Source organism: Rhincodon typus, chromosome 21, assembly GCF_021869965.1.
Source record: "Rhincodon typus isolate 14 chromosome 21, sRhiTyp1.1, whole genome shotgun sequence".
NCBI lineage: Eukaryota > Metazoa > Chordata > Chondrichthyes > Orectolobiformes > Rhincodontidae > Rhincodon > Rhincodon typus.
In genome coordinates, this window is record NC_063352.1 from 39,770,034 (window position 1) to 39,794,140 (window position 24,107).

At 39.3% G+C, this 24,107-nt stretch overlaps 1 protein-coding gene across 1 annotated transcript in view; it reads right to left on the reverse strand.

Annotated features, from left to right (window-relative positions):
• Positions 1–1,235: 1,235 nt before the first annotated feature.
• The window catches only part of radil (Ras association and DIL domains), a 116,181-nt gene continuing 93,309 nt past the window's right edge, over positions 1,236–24,107 (reverse strand). The window contains exons 12-18 of the mRNA XM_048609742.1: positions 21,399–21,571; positions 16,567–16,717; positions 15,683–15,873; positions 10,202–10,619; positions 8,117–8,247; positions 5,656–5,795; positions 1,236–5,054 (exon numbers count right to left, since the gene is read on the reverse strand). Of these exons, the coding sequence (XP_048465699.1) occupies positions 4,955–5,054; positions 5,656–5,795; positions 8,117–8,247; positions 10,202–10,619; positions 15,683–15,873; positions 16,567–16,717; positions 21,399–21,571 (1,304 nt within the window). The 3' untranslated portion in view covers positions 1,236–4,954. The remainder of the gene's footprint in view (positions 5,055–5,655; positions 5,796–8,116; positions 8,248–10,201; positions 10,620–15,682; positions 15,874–16,566; positions 16,718–21,398; positions 21,572–24,107) is intronic.

Consider the following 24,107-nt stretch of genomic DNA (forward strand, 5'->3'; position numbering starts at 1 on the left):
CCTGATTGTCCATATTGAATTGTTGAAGTAAAATAAGGCTATTTTAGGCAATATGCATCAGCAATTCATGAGGTTAAGTTTAAAGTTGGACTGGTAGTTTTTAAAACTTCTTTATACTAATGGAGGAGATGCTAATGCTCCATCTTGTTTAAAAATTCCATTTATGTCTACATTCAACATCAATCATTTCTTACCATGTAGTTTGTGGATGTAATACTTTCAGAATAATGTCCATTTAGTTTGTTTAACTTCAAGAGGTTTCTAAAGTCTGTGTTTGACAGTCAATTACCATAATGTGAAAATACTGCTTTCTGGATCAAAGTAGATCTTATTTTAAAAACCCATGAAGCAAAACAAAACTATCACTGCAGCTGGTAGCTTGAAGACTTGGTATCATGGAAACAGTTCGCAGTTTGTTGGTTAGAAACATATGCAACACAAAATATTTCACTATGCACACATCAAAAGAACAAAGCACTGAAAACTCAACAAAAGTAATTTTATTGTATAGGAAGTCTAAGAATTAGTGATCTGATAACCTCACACTGAGGACTCTGTATGGAAGACATTGTAGCCCATATTATGTCTGAGTTGGTGTCTAATCTGCAAACAGAGCCTCTGGAATGAATAGAGTATTTAACCGCATAATGATTATGCTTAAGTGTCAGGTATTCCATAAATTCTGCAATGAATTGTTCTTTATAGCTTTCTAACACTTTTCATTGGCCAGTGATTTGACAGCAAGATGCTGTCCAATGTTAATGAAACTGAGATGATAACCTGCATATTGCAATTTCAAGGGACACTCCAGATATACAGTTTGGAGTAGGAAATTTGGGAAGGAGAGTAGAGTCAAGGTCAGTGGCAACTAATTCATGATCTCCTGGATAGTCTCCTGGAGAATTTATGGTTTGACAGCTGACAAGTGATCATTAGTAGAGGTGTGAGACAACAAGGTGCAGGGCTGGATGAACACAGCAGGCCAAGCAGCATCATAGGAGCAGAGAGGCTGACGTTTCGGGCCTAGACCCTTCATCAGAAAAGGGGGAGGGGAAGGGGGTTCTGAAGTAAATAAGGAGAGAGGGGGAGGCGGATAGAAGAGGGATAGAGGAGAGGATAGGTGGAGAGGAAACAAACAGGTCGAAGAGGCGGGGATGCAGCCAGTAAAGATGAGTGTAGGTGGGGAGTTAGGAAGGGGATAGGTCAGTCCAGGGAGGACGGACAGGTCAAGGGGGCGAGCTGAGGTTGGTCGGTAGGAGATGGAGGTGCGGCTTGAGGTGGGAGGAGGGGATAGATGCTGAGCTATGTGATACAAGCTGGGATTTAGTCACTGACACTTCAGATCAGATTAATGGTAAACTCTGACATGCTAACGTATTATTCCTTGCTCTTCTCATTCCAACTCTAGCACATCACTCGTTATACCACTTTTCCGTGCATACACTGTGTCTGTACATTTTCTCATTCCCACCTGTCTGACCACCACTCCCCCTTATCATTATGCTATCCCATTCAGTTACACTCAACAAATGCCATAATACTCACACTAAAGCACAAAACATAAACGAGTGTGGGGTAACTAGAGACAATATGAAATCAGACAGCTGTGTGCCACATTACACACTTGTTAAACAATTATCCACTCAATGAAATAAGTATGTGCACAACTGTAATATGCAATTTTCTAACTTTTTGTACTCTCCTGTGGAGTGTCTTCAGCTTCCCTACAAGAAGTGGTCCAGTTAATGATAGTGTATACTCAAGCCTCCTATAAGGATTTATCACTATCATGACTCATGCAGACTATAGGCCAGCTGAGGATATTGATTGCAGGTACATTCAGTAGCGTATCTGGTGTTCTGCTCATGTGAAGTGAGCACAGCATTCTTAATTATCCTTGAATGTTAGTGCCTATATGCAAGCACATCTACACTGCTGTTATGGATCCAGTAACAATGAAAAAGCACTCGCAGCTGCATGCAGACACAGATAGAGTCTCTATTTGAGTTGTGGATGGTACAGAAGTGTTCAAACATCAGCAAATGTTCTCACTTCTGATCTTATGATGGCCAGAAGGTCATTGAAAAGGCATTAGGCTTAGGACACTACCCTGAGGACATCTGCAGCAATGTTCCTGGGCCTGGAATGATTGGCCTGTATCTTCCCCTGTGATAGGTTTGACTCCAACCAATGGCAAAATGTCCCCTGATCCCCACTTACATCAATTTTGCTAGGGCACTATGGTGCCATACACTGTCAAATGCTGCTTTGATCTCAAACGCAGCAAAGGATGTGGCAGACAGGAGCACAAGGAGGGATGTTCTTAAAAGGCCTAACCACTTGGGTCTCCCCGTAGCACTGTTTCTACAATTGGATTAGAGGAACACTTTACTTCATTAAGGTACTGCTGGAGTTGTCATACCACTTATGAATCTTAGAACTTTAATCCAGGTTGAGGACAGCTGTCCCAATGACTGTGAAGATCACTGGTGCTGTTTTATTCATAGCAACCAGTTTCCTTGGACATACTGTAGTTACACCAACAATTCATGCCCAAAATGCCAATAATCTTTTAAGAAGCAGTTAGTTTGCAGATTACAGATGCATCGGAGAACAAACACAGAGGAAACTTTCATGTTTACGTAGCATTTCATCACTTCATTCAAACTTCCCTTAGAATTAAATTACAGTATAATTACTCATACAAGTCTTTGTGGCAAGGTACCACAGCTGGCAGTGAAATAAATAACAATTGAATCAGTTTTCAATGTTGTTGAAAAATTTTGGAAATTGCTTTGGGCAGCAGTAAAGATAAGCTGAGAGAAGATTGCACTTGTAGCAATACAGCATTTCCTCAGTTGTACTGAAATGTCAACCCAGAGACGTAATACAATTTCCTGACATTGTGTTGAATCAACTGAGTCACACTCAGCTGAACATCTTCAGTGACAGACAAAGAATTACCAAGTCATTTCATTAATTGTGTAACTTACAGGATCTGTTTTCAAAACATGTTTAACACGACTTTATATAGTATTGCCTTTATAGAAGATTCCTGAGACCCCAACCCATCACTGGTCAACAAGGTTGATTAGAGTTAGTCATAAGTCATAATGGATTTAAACATGAAGGCAGCATGAAATGGATCTTCAAATTAACACCTTAAAATTTGAGAGTGCAATCTATATATATTTATGTAGAATGTATTGGACATCCTCAGTGTACATTCAAGAAAGACATAGATGTGCAAGTTGCCAATACTAGACAGCTGCCTGCTGTATAGCTGTTAGATTAATTAACATTTACTGATTATCTTTGCCTTTCTATCAGAAGGCATGGGTTGGCTTAACACTAACAGGTATTGAATATTTCTACAGAATGCTGCTGGGACCACAATTTGTTATTTTACAGCAATTCCTAATTAATGGATCAGCTAATGTACACTTAATAACATCATCAGAACACTTTTTTTCTTTTTGGCCCTGATTAACTGAAGCTTTATTGAAGTTCTGAGAGCAGCTTGTATCTCATCAGCAACACACTTTGGTTTGTGATACATAGAAATTTACCATGAAACATGAAACCAGTTTGTGCCTATTTAATGGCACATGGATAGTGATGGTGCACAGAGGTTCTGAATACAGTGATACCTTTACATCTTTGATATCAATTTCCTCAGTAATTGAAGATTTCATTACTGTACAACCATTGACCAGCCCAGATCTGACATTGCTCCCATCACTTACCTACATTAGAAATCCTGGAGATACCTACTTCCAAGCCTAGAGCTGATCTCTACATCAGTTAATTCTGGGTTTAGTTGTGATAACTGCCCTGAAGTTACTGTCTAAAAATGTAAGAAGGAATTATTGTAGCTGCCAATTTTGAAAATTGAAGAGGTTAAAATCGCACTGCTTAAAATTCTTAGGGTGGATTTTAAATGTGATAGTTAGCCTATTTAATCCCCTCTCCTTTGTTTCTACTGTGAAATTGGAAAGGATGTAAAACAGGCTGTTGATTCACTATCAAATCCAAATTCTACCCTTCAGTTTCCAAGTGAACCCTCTGGATCAGATCAGACAGACTGCAGTAGCTTTTCAAGCTAAACTGTACAAACTAGATATGCACCAAAATTATATTTAATGCACAAAACTATTAGCCTATATTATACATTCAAGTCTTGTACAGGGGTTTAAAGCCACAACCTCCATCTGTGCTACCACTAAAACAAGCTAATACTAATGTAGTCCTTAATTTTATAATTTAACACTATCAGATATTGTCAAAGTTCATTTTATCTTCATTTCCCATTGTGACTGCTGTCTCCTTTGGTGAGCTGTGTAGCCTTTGTACACATTGTCATCCTCTCATTTAACTGCATACATGTGACAGCATTTGTTGCAATGAGGTGTCCATGCTTTGCCTCAATTTATGAACAGTAGCCTTAAGGTATGGGAATATTCACTGGTTTAATTCATTTTGTTTAGATTTCGGGTTGCTCAATTCTGTTGTATGATGGTGCTTGATGGATAATGCCAGTATATTTATAACTCCGCTTAGATACTGAAAAAGTTCACTAAAGACAAACGATTTTTGCCATGAATATAATACTTGAAGGATGTGAACTGATTTTGAGTCATTCATGAATGTTATCTTTGAACTGAAGTTCTGAATTCAGTTGCGAGTAAGTACTGGCTGTGAGAGAAGTCTTTGTACAAACAATTTCACTATATTTGGTTCAGCATTTAGAAGGTGAATGTGGAACAACTCTTAAATCATGTGTTTAGCAAATGGCAGCAAAGTTGTTTAACTCTAAGATGGATATGAACAGTTATGACAGATACTAAGGTACAGTGATCTGTGAGGACTTGCTCATTAGCTATGAAGGAATGAAGAGGATAAATAAGCTAAGGTTTACTGATCACTGTTTGTTCCCTGGTTCAGTGAGTGAAGACTAACAAGATGATGCACTGATCTTCTCAGCAATGAGGAAATCTGACTTGGCAACAAGGAATCTTGGTCTCTCGCCTGCTGACCGGATCAGGTTAACTGCACTGTAATCACAAGCAAGAAATTAGGACATCGCAGTCAGGAAAGTTCCACATGTGCTCACTTTAAGACTATGCCTAATATTAGGAATGTAAGTCCAATCTAAAATACACCATGCGAGTCCAGTATACAACTTGCTGGTTAGTGCAGGGCTGATGACTTATTAGAACTTAAGACTTTAGCAACTGCTTGGTGCATCATGTACACACCAACTACTGCACTGTCTGGGGAAAAAAAATTAAGAAAAACATTTCCAAACTGTTCAAAATTATCAATAATAGTTTAAGTTATAATCAAAATTTCTTAAGGGCCTTCTGTATTAAAGCTTTGCATAGCAACTAATTGATGGAGAATGTAAAGGAGGGGTTGTGTTACTGATAGTTTCCTGAGCTTTTCATTTTGCGAATGTGTGACTTTTAAAGAAAAAAAGTGGATTCACAAGAGGGGCCAGCAATCAAAATAAATCTGCTCTTGCTTTTTGTTGACAAAGTTTCTGAGTTAGGGAGTAAGACTAATTGTTGAATGGGAAATCAGTAATAGGGTAGAAAAGGGGTGGAGGGAAGTGTTTATATTTCATTACGTGAGAACTAAATTAAAACTGATTACCTGTCATAATCTGCTCCAATTAAGCTGGTTCCATTTACTGCCAGGATTCTGTCACCTATTCTGAGTCTCCCATCACGGGCTGCAGGGCTGTCAGGCAGCAAAGTTCTGATATAGATCCCAGGGGCATTTAAGGTTGTATGCTGCAAAAGAGATGGGAGGAAGGGTACAAAAGACCTGTTCTTGTTGCACAGAAGTTAGTGAATCCATGAAACAAGAATCTCAACTGTTCTGTTACCTAACTCTTTAAATCGATCAAGGAATCATGTAGAAGAACGCTGGGTCATGTTTTGCTAATGGTGAAACAAATAATTTGGAAAATTGAGTTTTTCACCAACTCAGTTGTAGAGTAGATTAGCCAAACTACAGTGAGATCTTGCACCCTATCACTGCAACTATACCCATTCATAATATTCATGTGGAAAAAATTATATAAGCACTTGTGGTGCTTTTCATAGCTATTCCTTGTGTCTACCAGCCCCATTTACAGCTCATACCCTGACATGGTGAGTGCAGCACTGCCAAGGGAATATGAACTGTCAGGTGCTCCTAAAATAGCATTTGATCAAGTCTCTCACTACTGCACATTGGGAAGAAATGACAGCAGAGCTCAATTTCACGTGTTGCAGTCCAAAAATCACCTGTACTAAACCAAGTTGCCAATCATCTATATATGGCAAGGACACCATTGGAAAAGAAAACGAAATATGACATCTATAACCAACTAGAAAAATACAATGGTAACAACACGTAGATTGTGGTACTCCCAATCCCTTCAAAAAAGTAAAACTGGAGAAAATGTTATTGGGCCTGAAATGTGGCAAAGCACAGGATATGACAAAATTGCACTAGAATTCCTAAAACAACTTGTCCTTGTGCTCATGCCTAGCTGACTCAGTTCTACAGAAGAATTATTAGCTCAAACCCATCCACTAAATTTTGGCTGATGGTAGAAATCATTCCAAAACCTGAAGACTGCACATTTGTGGCCAGCTTGGACTAATTTAATTACTTTCCATATGTATGAAGATCTTTAAATGGCTTATCCTGTAACATGCACCTCTGGGAATAGAGACCATCTTTAATATCAATGAAGCTCGTTTCTGTAAGGGCACAGCACATGTGATCAAGTTCTAGCTCTCACAGCCTACATTGAAAATGACTTCCAAAAGATCCTGAAGACAAGTAGAGTACTACTTGATCTCACAGCGGCCTATGATGCAGAGTGGTACACTGTCCAATCTGAGTCAGGCCAGTTACTGACGTACTCCTTTGCAAAACAGACCACTTCGAAGTCACCTTGGGCAAGGGAGAAGACTGGCCAAAGCAGTGCCACAGGGCTCACTGCAGCCCCAATCCTATTCAACATATGCTAGCAATCGTGTCCTCCAAATTCATCTAATGACATCTTTTGTGCCACCCAAGGTCAATCCTTCTGCACCCTGGACCAGATCCTTCACAAAGACACTACAAAGTTAGCAGACTATTGCAGCATTTTGTGCCTCACAATTAATCTCTCAAATCATTTTTAACATATTTCAACTTCACAATGCCAGTGCCAGAAAGAACCAGGTGTCTACATGGATGGTCAAAGACTAAAGCATGATTGCGACCCAACATAGTTTAGAATGGACTTTGTTCTTTTAGAAACATCTGAAGACAACAGCAGCAAAGGTCAAAACCAGAAATAAGCTCTTAACCAAACTTGTTGAATTTTCGTGGGGCTCTGCTGTTACAATACATTCGATCACAGCATTTGACCTTTCCCAACCAGGTGCGCTGTGCTCAGCTGCAGAGCCTGATAGGAATTCCAGCATATGCAATATTCTAACTAGAACCTTCCATTCAACACACCTTCCCTCTCCTTGCAAACATCATTCCCCATACATCTGCTGACTGACACAAACCCACCAAGTTGGTTGAAACTACCCATCTGCATCTCATCTTACTGCAAAATGATATGTTCAACACACCTACTGCCTGTCTTCTTTCACAGTGCCCCATAAAGAGCAAATCTTCCTGAGCAACATCTACCAGAAAACAATATTTGAATTTCAGACTGAAAAACATGGTAAGTCATTAAGAAGCCATTTGTGACAAATCCCATCTGTTGAAATTACATGTTTAGACCTACCGCAGCAAGACTGGTCCTTGCTGAACAGGTTCAGGGCACCAGGGGCCACACACAGTTTCCAGAGGAAGTACTCCTCAGTAGTGCGAATAGGGGAGGTTGACTAAGTGACGGACTAATCATCTTAGCCCCATGTGCCAAGTTTATCACTTGCTTCCACAGATTAAATAATCAACTGAGATTAAAGAGAATTTAGCCAAAATTCATCGAACAAATATTTCAATTTTTTTTTAGATGCAATTATATGCTATACATTTTACAACATTATTTATTGGTGAATATAAATACTATGTTATTGCTCTTACCGATTAATATGTAGTTCATTGCACTTACCAGTCCATCAATCAGTCCCATTCCTAAACCAATGGGCCCTCTCCCCAGCTCCACCACAAATACACAACATGGATCATCTTCTCCTGAACTCTGGCTGGAAGATGCTGGTGTTGGTAAGTCATAAGCTCTCCCTGTTTAAAAAAGTGCCAAGAATTCATCTGGTATTATACGATGTTTATAATCCAACTTGACATCATTTGACTTGGAAACAGTTTATTACCCTAAATGTTAATTCATTTAGGATTAAAATCTCACCTATAACGGCAAGGTATAAACTCAGAATTTCAAACAAACTGCAGTCCATATTGGACCTAAACGACAACACAGCTGGATGTTCAGGAAGGGAAGAGGGACACAGATGAATATTGCTTCCTCAGTACGAAGATGACTGGCTTGGATAACTGCACAAACCAGGATCTCAGATCTCTTTGTAAATAGGACCAATAAAGATCTTTAAACAGACAAAATCTGTCCATGGTCTTCAAAGTTGCAGGATACTATCCTCATTAATACTGTCTGTAAATAGTAATTTATATAACCCTAAACATTTTTTTTTAAAAAGGTGTTTTTAGTTAATATTTTTATGCATTAGAAACAATGCATCTTTTAATACAAGATAGTAAAGAGCAGGAGTGTCTGTGTCAAAAAATTGCAACTAATCAGAGAATAGTACAGAAATAATAGCACAGAAACAGACCTTTCAGTCCAACTAGTCCCACTTGCCTGCATTTCGCCCATATCCCTCTAAGCCTTTCCTATTCATGTAACTGTACCTGCATCTACCACTTCCTCCCTTTTATACACCACCCTCTGTGTGAAAAAAACTGTCCCCCTTAGGTCCCTTTTAAATCTTTCTCCTCTCACCTTAAAAATATACCCCCTAATTTTGAATTTCTGACCCTAGGGAAAAGATCCTTGCTATTCATCTTATCCATGCCCCTTGTGACTTTATAAATCTCTAAGGTCACTCCCTCAACCTCCTACGCTCCAGTCAAGAAAGTCCTAGCCTAGCCAGCCTCCCCCGACAACTCCAACCCTCCAGTCCTGGAAATATCCTGGTAAATTTTTTTGAACCCTCTCCAATTTAAATAATATCCTTCCTATAGCAGGGCAACCAGAACTGTACACAGTACTCCAAAAGTCACCTTACTAATGTCCTGTACAATCTTAACATGATGTCCTAAATCCTATACTCAATGATCTCAGCAATGAAGGCAAGTGTATTAAACACCTTTTGAACCATCCCGTCTCCCTGTGACACAACTTTCAAAGAATTATGTACCTGACCCCTAGGACTCTGTTTGACAACACTACCCATGGCCCTACCATTAACTGTGCAAGTCCTATCCTTGTATGTTTAACAAAAATGCAATATCTCACATTTATCCAAATTAAACTCCATCTGGGACACCTCAGCCCAATAGATCAAGATCTCTTTGTAATCTTAGATAATCTTAATCATCTTTACTGTGGACTACACCACCAATTTTGGTGTCATCCACAAACTTACTAACCACGCCTCCTAAATTCTCAGGCCTCCAATCCAAAAACAACCCTCCATCCTCTGTCTCCTACAGTCAAGTCAATTTTGCCTCCAACTGACAAGCTCTCCCTGAATGCCATGTGATTTAACTTTACAAATCAGTCTACCATGCGGAACCTTTTTAAAGGCCGTACTAAGGTCCATGCAGACAACATCTACTGTTCTGCCCTCAATTTTTTTTAAAAATCATAACCTCAAAAAACTTACTTCAGGCTGTCAGTTTTCACAAGCTTGATTAATATAAATGCACAGTGAAATAATAGTTTGTTATCTATAAAGGTGAAATTATTCAGCAATGTTGCACTTCTAAGGATATAACCTTCATAAAACTACAGATCAACAAATATGGAGAAAAACCTGGTTGTGAAGAAGACTCGTACCAGATTCCAAACATTAACTCCATTTCTCTCTCCACAGATACTGCCAGACCTGCTGAGCTTTTCCAGCAACTTCTGTTATTGTTCCAGCATCCTTTGTGTTTGTTTCATTTTGGCCATAAGTTGGAATAAAGAAATCCCTAAAACCACAGTCCTGATAGTTACCTTCCCCATCACTGGCTCCACTTTTGTAGACACCATTTCTCCTGATGCTTGATGAAACTCTACCAGCTCCATTGGTTTGTACAGAGTCACTGAGAAGAAGGTCTGAGTTCAAAGGTGTGTTTGGAGGAGTTAAAAGGCTAGAGGGATCTAATGGCTGTATGCTGTGTCCTGGAAGCCTGTTCCTTCCCAGAGTATTTTGCAGCTGTAGCTTCTGCAGTTTTTCTTTAAGTTCGTGGCAGGGGTTAAAATCTCTGCTTGATCCACTGACCGAGAAGGTGCTTGAGTTTCTATTGCATGTCCCGGTGTCATAATTATTATTCAGGTAATTACTTCGCCCGGATTGCTGATCCAGAATCTTGGGACTGTAAGGTGTGGCTGGATTGTGTGAAGACAACTGATGAGAGACAAGAAACTCAGTCTGTAAAAAATACAAATTTAAAGAAATAGACAATAGCTACAAAACTTCTCGGCATGTTCATAGAAAATCTTATGGGAGCAATAGAATGCAGACCTTGCTGACAGCCTGGCCCCAAAACAAAGGATTGATGAATGAAGAACTTTGGTATATTCAGTCAATCCTCAAATAAGTCAGACCAGGCAATTAACTAGGGACAAGTGAAGTGTGAAAGTCAGCTCTCCACTGCAAAAGACAATGTTATCCATACTATCTACACAATAATTTAGTTTCCTCTTGTTTCATCATTCCTTGATACACCAATTGAATTCAAAAATGTTATCACAAGAATTGCTCATTGCACGACTGGTTCAGTTTTTCCAAGTCATGAATTCATCTCTATTCAACCCAAGAAACATCACATTAAATGTGATTGCACAATTTACCATAATTAATGAGGCAGTTGGATTCATTGAAAGAATTTGGAAGCTATTATCAAAAATGTTATGGCAGGGCAGTTCAAAATGGTTGTGTGCTTAGAAAATAATGTTCAACCAATTTTTTTGGAGTTCTTTGAAGAAGTATTATATGCTGTGGACAAAGGGGAACTGGTGGGTGTACTGTATTTCTTCAGAAGCATTTAGTAAAGTACCACAAAGATTATTGAGGATAATAAACACTTATGCTGTAGAGGTAACATATTGGCATAGACAGAAGATAGGCCAACTAATGGGGAACACTGTAAGCACAAGTTTTTCATTCTCTCGTTGGCAAGATGTAATGAGTGGTGTACTATAGGAATCAGTGCAGAGATCTCAACTTATCACAATTTATATAAACGACTTGGATGACTTTGGGAGGCAATGGCCTAGTGATATTAATTCAGAGATCTAGGTAATGTTGTCGGGACCTGGGTTCGAACCTCGCCATGGCAAATGGCAGAATTTGGATACAATAAAAATTTGGAATTAGAAGTCTAATGATGAGCATGAATCCATTGTTGAAAAAAAAAAAAAACACCCATCTGGATCAACCACGATCTAACTGAATGATAGCGCAGACTGATGAGCCAATTGGCCTATTTCGGCTCCAAATTTGTATGTTGCATGTCAACATTTAAGAGACATTAGTGGTTGAAGGAAAGGGATTCAATAGAACAGGGATTGTTTCCATGTTGCAGTTCCTGTCCTGTTTAATGTAATAACTACGCTAACTACGAACTGAGGCAATTCAAAAACAGATGGGAGCCAAAAAATGCAGTTAAACTGCCACCTTCTTTTTGATGCAAAACAATTTTTAGTGTGCAGTGTATCTCAAGAAGCAAGGATTTCAGTTAAGTCCCCCTTCAAAAGAGTGCCTTACAATAATTTGAGCTTACTCTGAACAGCAGTTAACTGCAAGCATGAACACTGTGCAGTGAATTCAAAACAATGCTTTAAACATGAATGTAAACTGGTTTTAGAAAAACAAAACAAATATTTAGATCCCAGACAGAAAGAAGAATCCAAGAATATGTTTACAGAGATTCTGATGAAGATGATTTAGAATAAACTGTAAGGATATGCTGAGCCAAACCTCACTAAGGAGATAAAGCAGCTTGGTTTTCATCTCAGAAGATATATCATTTTCTTTTGGCAGAAGTGCTTTATGCTGTAGTAATCAGACACCTTTAACCCTTTCTTAACCTCTTAACTCTTGAAAACTATTACAGGTATTTATTTCCTAAAACAGAAACCGATGTTTAATTGATTTTATAATAATCTTATGCAATTCTGAGTGTTTCCAGACAATTATTATTCCCAGCTGTATTGGGAAAGATAATTTCCTTAATTTTTGCACCCACTTGCTCAAGTGTGTACTTACCTCCAACAATTAGAAATGAGGAGAGGAAAGAAGCTGGCTAATTTCAGGAGGAACTTGTCGAATTCTTCCAGTTCCATAAGGCAACTGGTCATCCTCTGGGGCACCATGATTCATCGACAGTTGAAATTATTCAAACCACACATCAGATCTTCCTTAATGCCCTCCACACTCAAGACTTACCAAATCCCTTAAAGGATTGTAATGTACCAATATGCAACTTACATGAACATTTCAAGCTGTTTAACCATCTCTGAAAAATTAAAGCAATTCATGGTATCTTGTTCATATATGTATGCCCTTCTGACCTATCATGTTCCATCTAAAGCACTATCCAAATCCACTACATTTAATCCCTTTAAACTTCTAATTGTAGACGTGGAGGGGCTTTCAAGACTATCATATGATTCCTGATTTATTTTCTTTTAAAATGCTTAACTCCACATCCTGAAAGTCCAAAAATGGATTGGGGACCAACTGACTTCAGTAACCAGTGAAAACCAATAGCGAAACAATCTAGAATTATAACGACCTAGCAATGTAGCTGATCATGAATGTATCCATTCTTGTCCTAGTGTTATTTTTAATGTGCAAAAATTAATGGATTAGATAAGCTTCAGGTTACCTTGTCCAATGTACATTAACATTGTACTTCCTCAGTATTAAATCATATTTGCTGTTTCTGAATTCATTCATGAACTAATCTTCTGTTTATCACTTGAATTGCACACACTATTGATGCCATCCTCACAACAGTAAAGACCCAAGCTTGGAGCCCAATGGGAGTCCATTCATTACTGGGCCCCAGTGGCTGAATGGTTTCTCTTTTTTTTTAAAATTCCCTGGGAATTTTCAATTTAAACAAAAATCAGAGATCTTTTGAAAAATAAATCCAAAAGTGTAAAAGCTGAAATACTCAATATCTACTTAGATGACCATCTGAGCCCATCTTTCCTATTGAGTATTGACAGGGTGCATGTGAAAGTTTTAGCAAACTAAGTACTAAAATGATAAGAGATGTTGTCTAATTTGCTCATTCAATTTCAAATATGACCTCATTTCCATATCCATACTGAAGTTAGTTACCTGAATTTTGATATGCTGTCCAAGGTCTTTCTGAGTAAAGTCTGAAGATAAAGAATTATCTTCATGTCATTCTTCTTTCAAAATAGTGCTCCTGCAAAACTACAATCTTGTTTGACCGAACTGATATGAGGAATAAGTGGCAATATCTCCTAATAGTATTTTCCTTGCCATTATATCAGATTGTCTGAGTTCCAGTTGTTCGTGTAAGAAATAAAATCTGTTTCTGCTTGTGGCACAATTAAACCGTATGACACACAAACTTGAATACTTAATTAGAGAAGAGGTAAGAGCTGGAAGAACACTATTAAACCAGTTAACTTGATCAGGTTTTTTGAAAAAGTAATAAAGAGGATAGGTGAAGGCACAGCAGTGGACATGATCTATATGGACTTCAGTAAGGCGTTCGACAAGGTTCCTCGTGGTAGACTAGTTAGCAAGGTTAGATCACATGGAACACAGGGAGAACTAGCTATTTGGATACAGAACTGGCTCGAAGGTAGAAGACAGAGGTGGTGCTAGAGGGTTGCTTCTGACACTGGAGACCTGTGACCAGTAGTGTGCTACAAGGATCAGTGCTGAGTCCACTGCTTTTTGTCATTTATATAAATGATTTGGCTATGAACATAGGAGGTATGGTTAGTAAGTTTGCAGATGACACCAAAATTGGACGTGTAGTGGACAGCAAAGAAGGTTACGTCAGAGTACAACGGGATCTTGATCAGATGAGCCAATGGGCCAAAAAGAGTGACAGATGGAGTTTAATGTAGATAAACATGAGGTGCTGCATTTTAGAAAGGCAAATCAAGGCAGGACTTATAGACTTAATGGTAAGGTCCGGGGGAGTTTTGCTGAACAATGAGACTTTGGAATGCAGCTTCATAGTTCCTTGAAAGTGGAGACCCAGGTCAACAGGATAGTGAAGAAGGTCTTTAGTATGCTTGCCTTTATTGGTCAGTGCATTGAGTACAGGAGTTGGAAGTCATGTTGCAGCTGTACAGGACGTTGGTTAGATCACTTTTGGAATACTGCATGCAATTTTGGTCTGCCTACTATAGGAAAGATGTTGTGAAACTTGAAAGGGTTCAGAAAAGATTCACAAGGATGTTGCCAGGGTTGGAAGTTTGAGCTATAGGAAGAGGCTGAATAGGCTGGGACTATTTTCCCTGGACCGTCGGAGGCTGAGGGGTTATACAGGTTTATAAAATCATGAGGGTCACAGATAGGGTGAATAGCCAAGGTTTTTTCCCCCCGGAGTGGTGGAATCCAAAACTAGAGGGCATATGTTTAAGGTGAGAGGGGACAGACTTAAAAGGGACTTAAGGGGCAACTTTTTCCACACAGAGGGTGGTGTGTGTATGGAATGAGCTGCCACAAGAAATGATGGAGGCTGGGACAATTACAACATTTAAAAGGCATCTGGATGGGTACACTAATTGGAAGGGTTTCGAGGGATATGGACCAAATGCTGGCAAATGGGACTAGATTAAGTTAGGATATCTGGTTGGCATGGACAAGTCGGACTGAAGGGTCTATTTCTGCTACTCGGTCACTGTATGTAGCCATTAATTCCACATAAGACTAATGAGTTCTGTAATACTATTAGCATGGTTTTACAACAGGATATATTTGACTCATTGCTGGAGTTCAGTTTCAAGCACAGGTCCCTGTTAATAGTGGTTCGCACAGAAAAAATGCTCTATGCAGGTGTCCATAGCCATACCCAGAGCACCTCTCTCAACAGATAAATTTAAAATGTTTAGACAGTGGAGATGCTGGAATGTGGATTAGTTTTGTTTTAACTGTTTTAAATGCATATAGGTTTACACATTGCTGAACGCACCCAGAGGCACTCAGTTTGATACCATGGAATTTACCCTCCATGCTATTCCAAACTAAAATGATGAAAAGATTTTAGGACATCTCAGTCCAACACTGAAGTAATTTAAACACCTTCTAGACTTACATTGCAAGTGTCAGAATGAAACAGAAACTAATGCCAACATTGTAATGGCCCACATTATCTGGGATAACGCATTTGAAGGATTTATGGAATTTCAAGGGTAAAATTGTTGTTCTGGACTACTTTTAATTGCAGTGTGTAATGCTCTTCGGACTGAAAGCTATATAGCAAGTTCTTTTACCTGTGATTCCTCAGTTACAGAACATCCATTTGTTGGTTGGGATTTGGTACGTAGGCTCCAAATGAAGTGACGTATATACAGTAGATGTCTGTACATGTTGTCATCTATGGCCTCAGCTTCCAGATCCACCTTAAAGTTACTGGTGGGCAGCACTATTGGAGGATATTTATCAAAACTTAACAAAATGTCCTCTGTGGAACAGAAAAAAAATGGGAATTTATATAAAAATATGGGAACATTGAAGGGATAAAATTAAACTCTGCTTTGCTTTGCCCCTCTGCAGTTTGTGGGCGATATGCACTTTCACAACATTTGATCCATTTCTTATTGACTTCCTTCCGAGGGTGTTGAAGCAACTAAACAGAGTCCAGTAAATCCAATGTGACCATGCCAAGCTGATGGAAAGTGAGTGAAGGTCTAATTGAAATACTGGTCTCTTTCATAATGTATTCAATACTCTACCAAATGATAGACAAGCCGTAAATCAAGACTAAAAGAAACAGTTTGAAGTGATTTTAAAGGTTAACTCCAGTAACTAATAAATGCTGAGGGGTATTACAAAACAATTTTTGTAAAATTATTCCACATTAGGATGACTTAAATGACAAGACTGCATAATTTCTTTCTCATAAGTATTGTGTTTTTAATCAATTGGACTGTTTCAAATATTAAGTTTTCAATAAACATTAACATAAATATATTTTATAATTTTTAACAACTTATTTACAGGCACTCATTCCTTCAATTGGAAGCAATACATAATTTTGAACTATTGCAAAATAGAAGATGCGAAATCTTACATTTTAAACAATGCTTTTACCAAAGTTATGTTTCAAATTTGCAGTGAAGCTTCTGTCCCTTCTCACTGGGAACACCAGCCTTACCTGTTCTGTACAATGTCTCTCTCTCTTCAGCACTTGGCTGCCAAGCTGCAATGGGGCCCATTCCAGGTGCTAGCTGGTAGTGTGTTAATATGTGAAGAAGTTGGGATGCATTAAGAGCATGAAATTCTCTCTTCAGACTACTCCAGCTGGACTGGGGTAAAACATAAGGAGGTAATAATCATCACAGAAAGATTGCACTTGGGGACAGAGAGGTTGCACAGCGATTCCCTTAATAATATCACTGATATCAAATAACTTCTGACATCCCTGAGGACCATTATATAATCTAACCTGTTAGTTTGTAGGTGGAAAAACTGTAAAGATATTGTGGTCAGTTGGCTCGCCGAGCTGGTTCGTTGTTCCACAGACATTTCATTACCCTGTTGGGTAACATCATCAGTGCATGCTCCAATGAAGCTCTGTTGTGTTTTCCCGCCTGTAATTTAAACTCTGGTGTCCGTTGAGCTGGATTACCTCACTTCCAGTTTTTCTTTGCAATGGAGTGTATATGGGGTCTAGCTCTGTGTGTTTATTGATGGCTTTCTTAGTGGAGAACCAGGCCTCTAGGAATTCCCGTGCTTGTCTCTGCTTAGCCTGTCCCAGGATCCTGGTGTTGTCCCAATCATATTGGTGGTTTTCCTTATCCATGTGGATGGAGAAGAGTGAGTATTGGTCGTGTCTTTTTGTTGCCAGTTGATGTTCGTGTACACTTGTGGTTAATTTCCTTCCTGTTTGTCCAATGTAGTGTCGCAGTCTTTGCAGGGAATCTTGGAAATGACGTTGGTCCTGTCCATAGTGGGTACTGGGTCTTTGGTTCAGGTGAGCATGTGGCATAGGGTTGATGTGTGTTTTTGTGCTTCTCTGATGCCCAGTGGTCGTAGGAATCTTGTGGTCAGTTCCGATGTGTTCCTGATGTAGGGTAGCGTGATGAGTGTGTCGGGGCATGTAGTATCTTCCTGATGTCGTTCGTGTAGTAGGCATCTTCTGACCCAGTTTTTCGGGTATCCATTGTCTTTGAATACTTGGAAGAGGTACTCTTCTTCTTTTTGGTGTAGTTCTCTGCTGCTGCAGTGTGTTGTTGTCTGTTTAAATAATGTTCTCACGCAACTTCATTTGTGTGTGTTAGGGTGGTTGCTGTTGAAATTCAGTACTTGGTCAGTGTGTGCGGCTTTACTGTGTACCTTTGTTAGGAATTCCCCATTGGTCCTGCATTCCACCATGACATCCAGGAATGGGAGCTGTTTGTTCTTTTCCTCTTCTCTGGTGAATCCGATCCCGGTGAGGGCGTTGTTTATTAGTTCATGTGTCGCCTCTAGTTTGTTCCGTTTAATAATGACGAAGGTGTCGTCCATGTAGCATATCCATAGTTTCAGTTGGATTAGCGGATGGGCCATGCTTTCAAGTCTCTGCATCATCGCTTCAGCTATTAGTCCAGAGATAGGTGATCCCATGGGTGTCCCATTGATCTGTTCATATATTTGGCCATTAAAGGTGAAGTGGGTGATGAAGTGTTGGTCCGGTAGCTTCAGCATGTTGTCTGTGGAGATGGTGTCACTAGGGTCTTGTTCTTATTTTGGTAGTGTTGCCAGTGTTTCTCTTGCTAGTGGTATGTCTATCAATGGAATAGGGCAGTAACATTAAATGATACCATGGTCTATTTTTACGTCCTTGATGGAATTGAGAAACTCTTGGGTTTCATTCTTAAGTACTCTGAGACTCGAACAGATTGGACAAAATCAACAAAACAGACTACCTAAGAATGAAACCTGAAGGAACCAACACCCCACGATTCTACGGCTTCCCGAAGGTACACAAACTGGAAGTACCCCTCAGACCCATAGTCTCCCTGCCAGGCAAGCCATCACATAGATTAAGAACATAAGAACTAGGAGCAGGAGTAGGCCATCTGGCACCTCGAGCCTGCCCCGCCATTTAATAAGATCATGGCTGATCTTTTTGAGACTCAGCTCCACTTACCCGCCCATTCACCATAACCCTTAATTCCTTTACTGTTCAAAAATTTATCGAGCCTTGCCTTAAAAACATTCAGCGAGGTAGCTTCAACCGCTTCACTGGGCAGGGAATTCCACAGATTCACAACTCTTTGGGTGAAGAAGTTCCTCCTGACCTCAGTCCTACATCTGCTTCCCTTTATTTTGAGGCGATGCCCTCTAGTCCTAGTTTCACCTGCTAGTGGAAACAACCTCCCTGCCTCCACTTTATCTATTCCCTTCATAATCTTATATGTTTCTATAAGATCTCCCCTCATTCTTCTGAATTCCAATGAGTATAATCCCAGTCTACTCAGTCTCTCCTCATAATCCAACCCTCTCAGATTAGCCAAGGAGTTACAAAGGAGACTAAAGCACCTTGTCAGCAAGTCATCCCACTCAATTCACTCAGCCCAAGAGTTCCTCAAAGAAGAAGAGTACCTCTTCCAAGTATTCAAAGAGGATGGATACCCAAAAAACTGGGTCAGAAGATGCCTACTACACGAATGACATCAGGACGATACTACACAACCCGAAACACACATCACGCTACCTTACATCAGGAACACATCTGAACTGACCACAAGACTCCTACGACCATTGGGTATCAGAGTACCACTCAAACCCACATCAATCCTATGCCACATGCTCACCCAAACCAAAGACCCACAACCCACTATGGACAGGACCAATGTCATATACAAGATTCCCTGCAAAGACTGTGACAAACAATACATTGGACAAAGAGGAAGGAAATTAACCACAACAGTACACGAACATCAACTGGCAACAGAAAGACACAACCAATACTCACTCATCTCCATCCACATGGATAAGGAAAACACCAATTTGATTGGGACAACACCAGGATCCCGGGACAGGCTAAGCAGAGACAAGCAGAGGAATTCCTAGAGGCCTAGTTCTTTACTAAGAAAGCCATCAATAAACACAGAACTAGACCCCATATACACTCCATTGCGAAGGAAAACCGGAAGTGAGGTAATCCAGCTCAAAAGACGCCAGAGTTTAAATGGCAGGCGGGAAAGCACAACAGCGCTTCATCGGGGGCTGTACTGATGATGTTACCCAGCAAGGTAATGAAACGTCTGCAGAACAACGAGCCAGCCAACCACAACATCCACAGCCTGAGCTACAAATCTACTCTAAAACTGTAAAGATATGTTTGGAGCCGTGTAGGCGTCAGAATGGCCATTTTAGTTCTGTGTACTTACAAAAGTCATTTTATAAGCAGAATATCTGAACGAGGAAGCCATCTGCATACTTTTAGTAGGATAAATATGTGGATAATTTTTGCTGCACAAAAATGTAAACTTTATTCCTTTCACTCTCATCTGGCAATTCATTCCCAAAACACAATTAATCCTTTCTTTTCTCTCTCTGTGGTATTCAATACATAACTTTGTTGTTAAGACAGGGATTTGGGATCATTTATCAATTTTTACAATTATAGTATTTTAGACTCATGGTGATGTTAAGCTTCTCCTAAACCCTACTGTTCGACCAACAGCAAACAGAATTACATAGTAAACATGTTAAGATCACTACCCATATGGATATAATCATTCTCCTTGTTTATAAAAGGTCAGTATAATCATGTAAATATTGTATTTATATATGTTGTAAATGCAACGCTGTTGAAATCTATGACATTTGAATAAATATAGAGGAAGGGAAACACTACGTTGACATTATCCCACCTTTTATACAAGATGAGTTTGAGCTAATACTATTTGCCAACCAGGACTGAGTGCATGCATTTTAGGGCACATCAGTCTAACTTTTTGTCTCATTTTGTACAAACCTAATTTAGTCTGAAGTTTGCAGTCGGCATTAAATTGAAAGCTACAGTTTAAATTCTATAGTTACCAGCCTTAAGCAAGTTTCTAATGTAAGAATCCCAGAATAAGGTGGGGTGGCATTTTCAGGGATGGTAAACTGTAAGCAGTGGATTGCCACAGAGATCAGTACTAGGGCTTGTTATTTTGCAATATTAAATAACTTGTATGACAGAATTAAATGTACAATTGCCAAGTTTGCAGATGACATAAAATAGGAGGGAGGGCGAGTGGTGAGGATGTCACAAAGCCTACAGGGGGATATAGACAGGTGAATGGGCAAAAAACATGGCAGAAAATATGGAAAAATATGAGGTTACGCACTTGGTATTTAAATTCAGTAAGCTGCAGCAGAGGGATTTGGGAGTCCTTGTGCATGAATCATAAAAAGATAGCATCCAAGTTCAGCTGGTAATAGGGAGGGCAAATTGAATGTTGGCCTTTACTTCAAAGGGAATGGAGCATAAAAATGAGGAAGTATTGCTAAAACTATAAAGGGAAGGTAAAGTCACCATAGTCCTACCAGACCATTAGGCTGCTATCTCATTGGCAAGAGACAGCTGGTGGTTTAATCTGAGGGTCACCATGTCTCAGGAGAGGGAAAGAGGTTGAGAAAGAGTGTCTTTCATGATAACCTCAGCTGGTACATGAACTGAACCCATATTGCTGGTGTCATTGCATTGCAAACCAGCTGACCAGCCAACTGATCTAAGTGGAGTTGATGATGGAATGGTACAGCAGATCTGATGAGTCAAATGGCCTACTTGATCTTAAGTAACGACTGAGATAATGTTTTATAGTTACAAGTTGTGTTGCACTCATTCTCCTAACTTTCAACCTTTAGTTATAACTACTTCACTGCTGTATATTGAAATCTCCTGCACAAAATAATTGTAGGCTAAATTGTTGTGGGCCACCCGATTTGTTATGAAGTAGTGGGGGCTTTAGCTTTAAAACTTAATATTCTGAAAAAAAGAGCCATTACCTGTATGAGACAAGACGTTGGGACTGCCAGCAGCCTTACAGCACTAGTGAATTTGAAAAAAAATTCATCTGCGATGTTACCCATTCCTGCATTTCGTATCCATTCCAGCAACAGTCGGAGACTAGCTTGCATCTGTTCCCCTTTTGACCAGTGAAAGAATCTTTGTCTTGAACCTGTACAACAGAAACCATTGAAAGTCAACTGAGCCTGCAGAACTCTTGTTTCTGGACCCTCTCCTCTCTAATTGTATATTCTGCAGACGCATGCTTTTCAACCTCAAGGATGACTGTGCTGGGACATAGATACATTGTCCCCATCATCCCCAGCAACAGCATTCAACTGTATATGCTTACATTGTTTGATCATCTGTATCTTGTCTAGCCTCATGGGATAACCTTCTGTTGCAAATATGGACATTTTCAATTTTCTGCACAATTAGTTTTAAGACCTGTGTGAATAATATTAACTGAGCACAGGATTTAAGAAAGTATTTTTAAAATAGTAAAACAGTTAGTTAGCATGGTAGAAAACAAAGTTCTCTCATTGGGGCTTGTACAAGTCTTTGCATTAACTATTGTGTCAAAACAATCATCTGATTCTGATCCATAAACAATTCATGCCAACTGTTAGTTTCTTTGATTGTGCATGAGTCTATTGAGAAATATTGTATAATGTGTCAGATTGGCACACATTATATTCTGAAACTGGACAACTCAGCAGCAAATAAAATATAAAAATATTCTGTTGTTTCTATCCAGTATACAGCTTTAGGGAAAACTACCCGAGATACAGCAATCATCCTTTTGTTTAGTCTAGAAAATAAGACCATACTATTCCTCATTGCAGTACCAACGTTATCAGTCCTTTAATACCCCCATAAGTCAATGAATATTCCAATATATTATATTTCTTTTAAGTTTTAATCTTCTTTATTTGCTTCCACTACCTCCCTAACTAAAGGGCGAGTGGTTCAGAAGGAAGTGTACCATCAAGTGACTGATTCAGTGCCCAGAGGGTAGAGGCGTATAGACATCAGTTTTCAGCTACAGTTTCTCAAAGCACTCTAAAAAGCTAGACTGAATTGGTTACTTCAATTGCATTGCTTTTCTTCAGAAAGGAAATATTTGAGGAGAAAGAATTTTAGAGTCATACAACACGGAAACAGACCCTTTGGTCCAACTCGCCCATGCCGACCAAGTTTGCCAAACTAAACTAATCCCACTTGCTGTGTTTGGCCTATATCTCTCTCTAAACCTTTGTTATTCATGTACCTGTCCAAATGTCTTTTAAATGTTGTAACTGTACCTGCATCTACCACTTCTTCTGGCAGTTCATTTTCACACAGAGGGTGGTTCATGTGTGCAATGTTTTGCCGAGTGTCCTGTGTTAACCTGTGTGTCCCCAGAATCATGTGAACTGAATATTTTCCTTTGGCACTCATTCTATTTTATAATTTGCACTGAGGATATTTTGGTATTAGCTTCTCAAATAAGTACTCAGTTAAAAAAACTTGAAAGCAGGTGAGGTCCTCTCTAAATCAGCAGAGGTCCCTTGCTATTTTTGACGAGACAGAAATTACATTCTGCACACCATTTACAATAATTTATGCTGATCCTCCTCATGCTTCAGGGTGCGTAATGCTCTGGAGGTAGCAGGGGACCTTTCATCTAGATTTGTATTGGAACTAGGAAATCATATTTGGATTGCTTTCAGAGATAGGTTTACCTATATGCATGAATTTTGTCATCTTTTCCAGTTTATCCTCTTACAAAGCCCATTGGCATTAATTTTGACTTCATACAACACTAAAATATTATTAAACCAACAATCTGTTGTCTTGATTTTTAATTATATTAAGGTCAGCACATATAATTCAGCAGAGATGTAAAATGAGCAACTGGATTTGTTAGCTAAAATGACCACGATCAGTTTTCTGTTGTGAATTTCCATATAACCTTTTTATTTGAAGATGAGGAAGAACAACAGAAGGCATCACGCCATTCATGCAGCAAATGTAGACACAGCTCCCTCCATATGCAGTACCTCCATAATAAAGAAGTAGAGGCATGCTTTCTGCATATACCCTCTTCATTTGCACGACACATTGAGTAGCCAAGGCAGAGGTTCTTAAAATAGAAACGGACCCAGATTCAAATCCCACTTGCTCCAGAGGTATATAATAACATCTCTGAACAGGTTGATTAGAAAAGTAAATTATGAAATGGTTCAAAAGACTGGCCAGGAGATGTTTAAGCCTTCTTTTGGGTGTAGGCATGAGCAGCAAAGATATTCATACTAGGCCCATGTAGATTCATGTCTACTGCCAATGGTTAAGGATGGAAGTTGGATGATTTCTTACTCTTCTATAACCAGTGGCATTTAAATGAGCCAAAAGTGTTCAAGTCTTACCAACATTGGCAGTTTAGCCATCCCACCAACTTTGCACCTGTTTCAGACAGAAGTGGAAGATGGTGATTTATCACAGATTTTAGCACACAACCAAATTATTGTTTTACATTTTTTGTGGTTTGGGCATTTCATTTTCTTAGGCTTGGATATAGGTCTTCTGATGCATGCAAGATGGGCAGCAAAGCTCTGCCACTGGCTCTGGTCGATCGCAATGTTTTTTGCTTCAGCCCAGGTGGTGCTCTGCACTCAAAGATCCTCTTAAGTGTATTTTGTAAGGTAATTTTTGGCTGGCCCTGTCCT